The sequence below is a fragment of the Cimex lectularius genome, unplaced genomic scaffold (genome assembly GCF_000648675.2).
Source record: "Cimex lectularius strain Harlan isolate CLEC.00 unplaced genomic scaffold, Clec_2.1 scaffold31, whole genome shotgun sequence".
In the NCBI taxonomy this organism is placed as follows: Eukaryota; Metazoa; Arthropoda; class Insecta; order Hemiptera; family Cimicidae; genus Cimex; species Cimex lectularius.
The window spans coordinates 1,180,727-1,192,866 of record NW_019392645.1 but is presented as its reverse complement, the minus strand read 5'-3'; the positions used below and the strand labels follow the sequence as shown (position 1 = coordinate 1,192,866).

Sequence of the window (12,140 nt, the reverse complement as noted above, 5' to 3'; positions counted from 1 at the left end):
AAATCGTTGTAGTCACTGACACCCCCAAATAATATATAATACGCTGAATACAATTTTTCGAGAAAATCAAAAATATTATTTTTGCACAACATTATTGCCTTACAAAAACCTTAACATTTTATTTTAAGGGTTTTTTGGAGGGGGGAAACAAATATTAACTTTGTCCTTGTTTTATTTTATTCTTCTTGTTCCAATTTATTCATTGATGCCAACACGTGTAATTTAATCAGTTCTAAAACCCTATAAAGTTTCAGGTAGATCGGTGATGTTTCAAAGTTCTTATCATTTCTGTGATTTTTAGGGGGGAAATGGCAGCCTTTTTGAAAGGTAAACGTTTTGAGAAAAATTTTTTCCCAAAAATTTGTAAACAGGGTTTTTTGGACTGTTTCTTGTTTTAAAAAATATATTTAAAAAAAATACTTTGCCAAGTCAGGTTCTAATTATGTACGTTCATAAATACCCATGTTAGCGCATTTTAAAATAATCTGCGTCCTACAAAAAATAACATTAATTAAATATATACAATATTGCTGAAAATCAATGCAAAAAGTTCAGAACTTATTGAACTATTTTTTGGTTTGGAACGTTTAAAATTAACCCTTTGTGCACAAACTTTTTTACGATTCTGCACAGTTCTTCCCCTTCTTTCAATATAGAATCTAGATATCTATCATTCGTCTAAAGGGCCAACAAGGCAAGCACATAAACACTACAAGGCATAAACATTAAGACATACATAAACCATGAGAGACAGAGACAAAAATAAATAAAAACTAAGAAGCGAAGAGATATTTATTTATTTAACAGTCTGCAAGCCATTTTATATTATAATGTACGTATATTATATCAATATGCTTGTTTCAACTTGAAAGAAGTTTTTCAAAAACAAACATAAACACTAAGGACAAAGATAAATAAATCACTTTCTTTTTCTACTTTTTATTACTGAATCTAGAAATGTCTGATCTTTGTTTACTAATCTTTTTTACATTTGTGCACAAATACATCACTATCTATCCATTATTTTATTATTGAATCTAGATATATTTATCATACTAAACTATTAAAGGATATTTCATTTGTGCACAATACTGCATCACTATCTTTCTCTTATTTTTATTATTTAATCTAGAAATTTCTGATCCTTTGTCCTCTAAACTTTTTTACATTTATGCACAATACTTCATCATTATCTTTCCTTTCTTTTATTATGGAATCAGAGACAAAGAGAAAGAAACACTAAGAGACAAAAACACTAAGGGACAAAGAGAAGTCAACATTTAGTGATAAAAACAATAAGAGACAAAAAGATATAGATATTAAGCGGCAAAAAACAGAGTTATAAACATGACACAAGATACAAAGAAAAATCTCTATCCTTTATATATTAAACATATTTCGTTGGTGCACAATATTACATCACTATCATTCCCTTATTTTTATTATTGAATTAGGGACTGAGAGATATAAACACTAAGAGATAGGAGATAATCTCCTATAAATCTTTGTGTACCTGAATCATTATCCTTTGTGTATCAAACATCTTTCATTTATGCTCAGTGCTGCATAACTATCTTTCAATTATTTTATGATTGTTTCTAGGTATCTCTATCATTTTTGTAATAAACTTCTTGCATTTGTGCACAGAACTCCCTCACTATTTTATTATTTGTATATCTCAATCTTTTGCCCACTAAACTTTTTCACATTGGTGCCCGGTGGAACATCACTATCTTTCCTTTCTTTTATGATTCAATCAGGGGCAAAGAGATATTTCCACTAAAAGACAAAATTATCACTATCTGCTTCCTCTTGTATTATTGAATGTAGATATTCTGACCCTTTGTACACTACACTTTCTTCACTTGTGTGATAAGGGATATTTTTAATTCATTCTTATTCTATTAATTTTAATTATATCAACCGATATATTCTTGTTAGTTGGATAAAACAAAATAGAAAATACAAACAAAAAACAAATAAATGTTAATCCTCATTTTTCCTCAGAATAGTAAACATAAAGATTACTCATTTTGTAAACAAACACTTTTCTTGTCTTTTCTCCATTTTAATCTAGTTGTTTTCTCTTTAACCATGGAAAGACATCATCTTGAACCAGAAGTACGCAATATTGTGAATGAGTCATCGAGGTCACCAGCGAAAGTGGATATCACAGAGGCAGTTGGTGTTTCTCAGGTGTGGTCTCCTGGGCTTTAACCCGATTCCGAGAGACTGGAAGTGCCATAGGAGGCCTGGTAGTGGATCTCAGCGCACCACGGCGCTAAGGGAGGACAGAAATATTGTCATTGCTGCAAGATGGAACCCTTTCCATAGTGCCTGCTAGATACTAAATGAGGTACAAGATGTTTTGGCAAGGCTTTTATCAGCATGGATAGTTGGCCTCACACCGTATGCCCCTTTGAGATGACCTGCAGCAACAGCCCACCACCAGCAACCCAGGAGAATATGATGCAGCAAGCACCTGAAGTGAATATCTATTTGAATGCTGTTATGTTTACTGATATATAGTATATTATGTATTGAGGGCTCAATACTGCGTTTGTATAGTATAGCAGGTGCCGAAGAGGCTACTGAGAGCAGGGGATGTGTACAATGCCCCAGTTTGTTACAGCAATGAGTTTGTGCTCTCTTCGCTGCAGTTTGGAGGTGCTGAGATTTGCACTGGAAGATGAACAGGACTCCCTATTGTTGAAGGCAACCTCACTGCAGGCCCCTATGTCCAAGAAATATCATCGAGGAATACATCTCTCAAATCAGGGATCTCATTGGAGGCATTTTCTATTTTTGGATGACAATGCTAGACTTCATAAGGCAGAGTTGTTCATCAGTGTTTCGAAAACCTGGGAATTTCCCATCTGTCCTTTCTCCCATTGTCTCCAGACCTCAATCCCACAGAGCACATGTGGGATGCATTGCAGAGCTTTTCGATCATCATCTACAGGCAGTCTGCAACAACTGTGTGCAGCGTTGCAACGTCTATGGAGTGAAATTCCTTATGAAATTAGTGACAGCCTTATTGACAGTTGTTGCCTAACAGATGCACAGAGGTTTTAGTTACATGGTATTAATCGTTTGAAAAAATTATTGTGTCTAATAAACAAATTTATGGAATTAAATTTATTTTATTTTTCAAAATCCCTTAATTGAATTTTCCTTCAGTAAAAACAATAATTTCTAATAAATTTTAAAGAACAAAACTAAAATTAAAATGCTTGGTAAATTAAATACTACAAAATTGGCAATATCCCTAATCATTTTTGAGCAGTTTATTTACCTTCAATTCAGTATGTAATCAGGAATTGACAGTAGGACACATACTACATGTTACTGTTATACCACAGAAAGAACATAGTTCAAACTGCCAGAGATGCTGGGCGATAGTGCCCCTCTTATTTCTCTTTAAGTTTTTAGAAAGAACGGAGCTGATAAACAGAATATAGTAAAGTAGAATTGGGATCAATAGGGGAGAAGCTTGGGGGTTTGTATGTTGGGGTGCGCCCTTGGGTGGACTATTCGGTTGGGGATGCTTGGCGGATAGGATGGGTGAGCACCTCGGGCAGGTTTAGCCCCGGGTCTGTTGAGAGGATATGGACTTTTACAATAAATACATTGTAAATGGTTTTTACCCACATCCCTCAAAAAAGTCCATAATCATAAAGGAGGACAAGTCCTCATAAAGATGAGTGCTTACACATCCGCCCTGATGGCGGGGGCTGTCTCTTGGGATGGTGTTGTTCCCTGACAGGACCTTCCTTTCCTTCTCCACATTAGACCATTCGACAACACCAACTTTTACCTGAATATCAAGAAACTCTAAATGACCCATAGTAGTTGAAGACCATAAAAAATAAATAAATAAAATAATAAAATCTGTAGATTGATTGGCCTGTTATGGCAATTCTGAGATGAATTCATTATAAAATAAATATGCTAGGGAAAGTAAATACTACAAAACTGGCAATATCCCTATTCATTTTTCAGCAGTTCGTATGATACATCTCTGTTTTGTTCAAAATTGCACAATTATTGCGGAGGGGGGAAAGTTGGGGGAAAAAATACGTGCGTTTTACGTGTATAAAGAGAATATATACATAAATAAAAAAGATCTTGTTTTACAATAGCGTAACCGAAGCATTTTTAGCGATTTCGAGTATATTTAAACATGTCGTAGAATAAGACCGGAGATCGTCTTTCGGCAGAGGTTCAGTTGGCAACACTGAAAGTCGTATAACCGTCGGCCTTTCGACGAAACCTCCGTGCTCGGTGTCGAGTGGAGGTGTGGTGACGTGTGAATGTTGGAGGCATCGTTTTGCCGTGTTTTCTATCCCAGATCGTGCCCGTCTCTCAAGCTAGGACGACGTTCGTTGGTCCGGGCCAAAGCGAATATTTCTCAATATCTCTACGAACGTTTTCCACATTTTTTTGCCATTTAATTTCCACATTTGAAGTTTCTACGACCCAGCCATCAAAATAGGAGCAATTATGGAATTTCGGTAAGTTTTTTCCTCACCTGGGAAAGTGGAGTCTGTTTTGTACCTTTGCCTAAAAAAAAAAATCCTTCATTATAAAATGTTTTCAGTACTTTTCCTCGTGGAAAAGTGTTTATATTGAAATTGCAACTTAATATTCCCCAATTACTTGAATGACAGATGCTTATAATGCTTATCCTTTCCAAATTTTTATGACAAACTTTTACACTTTTTTTAAGATAAATTTGTTTATTTAAGTTTTACAATAGCCTAGAACAATTTTATTGTGCACAATATTGACAAGTGTAGACAAGATTGTCACAAAATCTACTTTTACAAGGGTGCCATAATGCAATGACCAGGCATACTAAATAAGAACTTAATTACAAAGAACCAATTGGCTCTGATTTATTTGTAAGTAAGTTACCTGAAAACGGAAAAGAGAAAGCATAAATGTGTTTTTCTTAGTGACTTGTTGTTTCATACTTTGTAGAAGTCGTGAAGACCCGTCAAGAATGGGGTAGTTTAGAAAAACACCTTTTATATTTTTTCCCAGTCGTTTCGACCTTTATTCGGGTCATCTTTGGAGCATAAAGTTATTGTGGTGTCATATTGGTTTTGTGTGAGTGTTGTGTAGGTACTTATAGTATTGGGCTGGTGCAAAAATAATGCATGTTTTGAAAAGACAGCCAAAACTATTTTTAGTTTTTTATAAAATAAAGAAAATTTATTTGAAATATTCTCCATCATAATCTATATATTTTTGCTACAGCATAATATGTAAGCGATAAAAATGTTTGCTAGAACTTGTTTTAGAACTTTACACTTTTTTATGGAGGGTTACTTGTATTATAAAATAAATGTTCTAAATAAATAATTTTGCAGGAGATTATTTCTTTTATGTATGAAATGGAAGGATTTTTCAGCTGTGTGTTGCTCTACTGTGGTCGCTGTTTTAAAACATATTTTCAATTTTTTTCAGGTTTTATATTCTCTTTGCCCTTTTGGGTTGCGCACTCGCTGCTGAGGAAGGAGACACGGGTGCAAGACTACTCATATCTAAACAGATATTAAATAATTACATTGTTGAAGATATGGATCTCATTGTAAAGGTAAAAAAATATTTATTATTTTATTATGTGTTAAAATTGTGATTGTAATTTAATGAAGTAAAACAAGAGTGTTGGTACATCATTACACTGGTTTGAGTTGTACGAGGTGATGAACCAATAATTTGATCGTCTCCTAATCATCTTGGTCTGCAATTTCTTGCCCATTTCATTACAACATTACAAGCAAAATGCCAAAATAAGAAAAAACAGACCACAGCGATCATACTAACTCAACCTAAACATAATTAATCTTTCATGTAAGACTTATTTTCATTGATTAATGTCCTCCCTTGGGCATTTTTATTGTTCATTTATGCCTTGTAGACATCTGAATGTTGTCAGTCCACTTGTGCATGTCCAGTTTTTTTATATTTTTTTATTAGCTGCATTTGTCTGTTGTTTTAGCCTTTAGCCAATTATTTTATTGATGAAATTAATCCTTTGGTATTTAAGAGCCAATTCATTGTAAAAAAAAATACTTCAACAACTTGGCACTGCTCAATAATTTAAATTTTACGTTATATCTGGAAACATTTCGATTAAAAATTAGTTTTTAATCCTTTTGTAATATTTATAAACAATAATATGTTCTTAAATCGTGTAATTTTGAATTTTTAGTACACACTTTACAACATTGGGAACAATGCTGCTAGCAATATTGTCTTGTCTGACAATAGCTTTAGCCCAGATATCTTCGGTACAGCAGGAGGTCATTTGAACGTCAAAATCTCAAGGATCCCCCCTGCAACGAATATAACTCATGTTGTCGTGTTGAAACCAAAGAGGGTCGGCATGGTTAATTTTACTTCGGCAGAAGTTAGATACACAAACTCAGATGAATCCAACGAAGTGAGTATATTCTTTTATTTTTATCGCAATGTTCTGTTAACGGTAAATTTAATGATGTGCTTCAATATCAGGTTCAGGTTGGAATCAGCAGTGAACCTGGTGAAGGATACGTTATCGCCTTTAGGGATTATGACAAGAAATTTTCACCTCATTTGGTAAGTCCATAAATTTATATTGTAAAATTTTAAGAGCACATGTGAAAAGTTGCACACCAAATAATTTAATTGATAATAATTTTTGTAAATTGGCCAGTCTGCTTTCTCTTTCTCTACGCATTTGCCAATACTTGACTGGAGTTTTTGTACCCTTTGCAAATTTTAAAGAGTTGTTTATAGATTGTCCAGCATGACTTTTAACTTGTTATTTTCTTGACTTATATTTGTTATTTTATGTACATTACTCTTCACTTTAATTAAATTAAAAGTAATCGTCTTCTAAAAACAGTTTTCAATATAAGGATTTTAAAAAAGCATAAAATCCAATATTTCTCTTGGTCTGCATCAACTCGGTTTTTGTTGATTTGAGTCAATCAATCAAGAGGTTAAAATTGTTGACATCCTTTTATCAATTGAGGTTTGTATACGCAAATAAGAAAGTTGGGAAATATTAATAACTTAACTCAATGTCCTTCCAGTTCACTAAACACTGATAGAAATTGTTTCAATCTTTTAAGTTTTCCCATCACTAACCCTACCTAACCCGTCCCTAATCTTAGTTCTACCTAACCTCTATAATTTAGCCCATTCCTAACCTCTAACCTATCCCATCCCTTTCTAGCTCTACCTATCCCCTAACTTAGCCCGTCCCAAACTCTACCTAACCTAACCTGTCCCTAACTCAACACAACCTAATCTAACTCCCCGGTAATGCAAAATCTATGACACAAAAATGATCATGGAAAAAATTGTGTATTCACCATAAAAACACTACGTTAAATGAAGTCCTGTAAGATTATCGTAGCTTAGACAAAAATAACTTGTTTTATTTTATAATAAACATTCCCGTTTAAATTAAAGTTTTATTGTACGCAATGGAATATTGAAAATTAAAACATCCAATTCTTTGAAATTCCCAAAACTGGACAAAGAAATTTTTCATGCTTCTGCTTTTCCATGTTTAAATATATGCAAATAAGATAAGACAAAATAATTTATGCCTATGATAGACTAGAACGTAATAAGTCTCGTAAAGCAACCATAATCTCCCCTAACATAAATGTTAGAGAGGATACAAACATTTTTCTTGTATTATTTCTTTCTCTTTGAAGAAAAAATCATAGGACACACAAGTGAGTACTCTGCAGTCAAGGGTTTATATTATGTTTACATATTAAATTTAGAAAAAACGTTTATACAGATTTTGTATTTAGTTTTTTGTAATTTTGAAAAACATCACTAATGCAACATTGATTTAATTATAATAGTGTATTGTGAATTTTTTGTTGAAGTCTGCGCAGTGATTTACCCGTAGTTTGGTTTTTTCCAATCATCGTGATCTACACACCCTTGCTGTTTTAATCTTTCGGACCAAGATGATCAGAAAAGACCAAACAAAAATCTATCCAGTAAGTTTGAATTAAAGCATGACTCTTTTGTTCCAGATCGACTGGGGTGCATTCGCTGTTATGGCCTTTGCTCCTTTGTTCATCCCGTTTGTCCTTTGGCGCTCAAGCAAGACAAAATATGAAAGCTCTCTGTATCAGAAGAAGTTGAAAGAATAAATTAAACAATGAAAATAATTTATTAAATTGTAATAAAAATATTTTGTTTACAATTTTTTTGTTTTTCTTCAATTGGCTGTAACATAGTTGTTAATCACCTATTATGATTTTAAGTATTAATTGCTTATTAATTTAATTAAGGATAATAAATTGGTACTAACTTACTAAGTTATTAGCACTACTAAGTACTACTTAACTAAGTACTTACGGTGTAATTATCCTCAATAACACTTTAGATACAACACAAAAATGTATTAACTGCTTATATTCTACAGAAAATTTCATTAAAACTTGCTGCTTTTTAACCCTTAAAGCCACAGGTTGCTGCTATGTTCTTCACAATCAATAAATGGGAGATTTGAGGAAAGTGAAATTATTTCTCTGACGAAAACTGTGAAACAGTGGTGAGTCCTCTTGGAGTAATGTAGCTCGTCAATTCAGATGATCTGTGAAACACAATTTTTATTCATCTACACGGTCATTGGTGACCAAAATCCATTCGTCCACTGTGACATAAAAGATCTATTGTGGAATTGACACTTCTTTATTTCCAAACCTCGAAAAGTGCACTACCTTTAAAGTAATTTAGCACTTTACTTCCCCCTTAAGTGACTGTTTCATTTTGGCATTATTATTTCCTTTCTGAAGAGGTAGTACTGTTTCCAGACTAATAATTTCACATAGGACAAGTTCCGATGAGGCCTTTTATTTTTCCTTTAATTCTTGCCTGCCGAGAGAGAAAGAGAATAAAAAATAAATGAGAGAGTGTAACAAGAAAAAGAGTGAGTAGTGTGTGTAATAATTAAAAGAGAGAGAGTGAAATAAGTAAATGTGTGAGAGAGAGTGTCTAATAAAAAACAGAGTGTATGTAATAAGAAACGAGAAAAAGTGTAATACATAAAGAGGGAGAAAAAATAGTGTAATAAGTAAAGTGAGAGAGTGTAACAAGTAGTTGAAAGAGGGAGAGAGTAATAAGGATAGAGAGAGAGGGAGAGTGTGAAGAAGAAGAGAGAGGGAGAATGAGTGAGCAGTGTGTGTAATAATTAAGAGAGAAAGAATGTGTGTATTAATTCAGAGATAGAGGGAGAGAGTGAATAATATATATTTCTCCATAAAAATTGATTCCTATTTGTCAGACTTCTTTAAAACCTTTTAGGTAAAGGTACCTTTTATGTAGGAAGGCGGGCATATGTTGGGTTAGGGACGAGTTAGGTTAGGTAAATTAAGATGTCAGGTAATGTAAGGTAGGGTTAGGGATGGATTAGGTTAGGTAAAGTAGAGTAGGATTAGGTTACATATCAAAGATTAATATTAATTTTCTGTAACGTGAATCAAAAAAATTCAGCCGAGAATGTATAGGTTGAGTGTTGTCTTGTTGAAACAAAAATATTTTCCTATTCACCAAAGTCTCTTCTCTAAACATTGTACTTAACATGCCTTTAGGTATGAATACATAGGTTGGGTTAGGGTTAGGGACAGGCTAGGTTAGGTTAGGTAAAGAAAGGTAGGTTAAGAACTGATTAGGCTAGGTTAGGTAAGGTAGGGTTAGGCTGATGCTTTTATGCCCAATTTTTTATTTGTATCCAGCCCTGAAAACATACGCACATTTAAAGTCACGTCACAGTTTAAAGGTTTAAAATAATTTGTCCAAGGCTATTAAAAATTACAAAATGGAAAGATATGATTTAATATTATAGTAGAAATACAATGAATCAGAATACACACAATCAATGATTAGTACAAAACTCAATTGTTAAAAGTCTTAATAATAAAAAATATATTAAGTGGTATCCTGTTATCACACAGGAAGGAGAGGAAGCACATGTTTTCCATAAACACCACACATACATACATTTTTTAAATACACAATTTATTAATTTAATGATTGAAGAGGTCAAAACCAGTAATAAAAATTTGTAAAATTAGTAAAAATGTAACATTTCTATGTGATTCGGAAATGTTTTAGTACATTAATAAAGTCAACTGACTAGATTCAATTTCATTATCTGATTGTTAGAAATTAAAATAATTAAAACATTTTAAAAAAATATATAATTATAATGTTCAGTTCAAGAAAATTATAATGATAAGTTAGGAAAACCTTAAAATGATTTTAGTTAAGCATGGGCCTAGGTATAAAATTAAAATGCATACATCCATCATGAAATTGTCGAAGACTACTACACTTTCAGCGTCGTAAACTCTAATAAAAACTGCACTTTACACCTCCCATAAAATAATAAATTCGCAAGTTCAAAAACATTAGTCTCCTAAATAGTTTGCTACTACTGAAGCTCTGTGAGAGTTGGCAGTGAATTGTAACATTTTTTTTCTAAACATTAATGAGATTACGATTGAAACATTAATTATGTATTTAAGAACAGTTAACATAAAAATTCCCAGGACTTTTTTTCAAGTATCAAGCATTAAATAATTTTGAGTCAATAACGCAAAAATAAAATTATAATTTTAATTAAGTATATGATTGCTTTCAAAATAAACTGTCAGTTTTATTTATTTTTTTTTTTTTTAAGGATAAACTATCAACAACCCCTAGCTAACACCTTACAAATTAGCATATAAACATTTTTTTATGAGGTAACATTTTTATTTGTTAATACAAAATGTTTTCTCAAATATATTTTAAAAAAAATGTAATTTTTTTTATATTCACTTCAGTGATCATCCACTAAACGTTTTAACTAGATATTGCATTGCACTTATTACTCATATTTTGATACCCTCATTACAACTATTAATAAATTAACAATTAATTTAAGTTTCAACTCTTATCGATAATGATTTCAGTTCATGTAAGCTAGATTATTTATTTAGTACCATTTAATTAGAACATCCTTCTCTACAAATATATAAAATTTTATTAATATTGTTTTGTAAAATAAAAAAATTATAATTAAACATTTTTTCATCATACAAATAAATTTTGACATTTTCATTTGTCATGTTGATATAAAATTCACATTGAAGATTGGTTATGTGAAAATAATGTTTATTAAAATAAAATAATTCAATTATATTTTAAATATAAATCATTGCTTATTATTTATTAGAAACATAATCAATCATAACCTGCCTGCAAAATTTATAAGACTAATAATCTCAGTCTTGCCTGGATGAAAAAAAAACAAATTCAATTATCTTCTAAGCTTTCGACCTGCTTTAAGGTTATCATCAGAGCTATAAGATCTTAAAGAGGTTTACAAATTGACATAATTATGTTTTTAATAGATGGTTTCAATTTTCTTTGAATACCGACTCAGTTCCAACATTGCCAAGGACACAGCTGGGACCGAGTCGGTCTTCAAAGAAAATTGAAACCATCTATTAAAAACTTAATATGTCAATTTCTAGCCATCTTTAAAAATTGTTTGCCCTGATAATAATCGTAAAATAGGTCGAAAGCTTGGCAGACTGGATTTGTTTTTTTATCCGGACTATACCCACCACATCCAGATTATTTGTGAGTAAAAAAAGTAGTCAATACGCCTAACATGTTAAATTTATAAGAAACTAATTCTTACTCTTAACTCTTATATACTTCATTGGGTGTTAACTTAATATTAATGTTATTAATTAAAATATAATTTAAAAAAAGATAAACGAGTTACAAGGATTTTTTTTTTGCTTTGTGCTAAGTGAAGTGTTTATAATTGCTTTTCTTCCTTAAATGTGCCAATTCTATAACCACACAACTTAGCAATGCTTAAAATTTATGAACTTCGAGGATTTGCATACACTGCTCATATTTCTTGCAAGCAAAATATGTTCAGTGTTGACTTAAGTGCTGTTTGATTACCAATGATCATTAATGATTTTATAAATTTTTGCTTTTTATCGATTAATATTAACATTATTGTTTTTATATAATTACAAACTTTGATACATGACAATGAATACACACAGTACAATAACTACAATATGCTTGATTTTGTTTTTGTTACATTAATA

At 31.8% G+C, this 12,140-nt stretch overlaps 1 protein-coding gene across 1 annotated transcript; it reads left to right on the top strand.

The window, feature by feature from the left end:
* Positions 1-4,270: 4,270 nt before the first annotated feature.
* On the top strand, positions 4,271-8,224 carry LOC106670519 (translocon-associated protein subunit beta). The gene is made up of 5 exons (XM_014400955.2): positions 4,271-4,514; positions 5,473-5,602; positions 6,221-6,451; positions 6,523-6,606; positions 8,052-8,224. The coding sequence occupies exons 1-5, from the start codon at positions 4,504-4,506 to the stop codon at positions 8,169-8,171; spliced, it is 576 nt and encodes a 191-aa protein (XP_014256441.1). The 5' UTR covers positions 4,271-4,503; the 3' UTR covers positions 8,172-8,224.
* The last annotated feature ends 3,916 nt before the right edge of the window (positions 8,225-12,140 follow it).

What these genes read in the sequence shown, in the direction of transcription:
- LOC106670519 (XM_014400955.2), top strand. An exon ending in ATATGGATCTCATTGTAAAG is followed by an intron (nt 5,603 to 6,220) that starts GTAAAAAAATAT and finishes TTGAATTTTTAG; the next exon opens with TACACACTTTACAACATTGG. An exon ending in ACTCAGATGAATCCAACGAA is followed by an intron (nt 6,452 to 6,522) that starts GTGAGTATATTC and finishes CTTCAATATCAG; the next exon opens with GTTCAGGTTGGAATCAGCAG.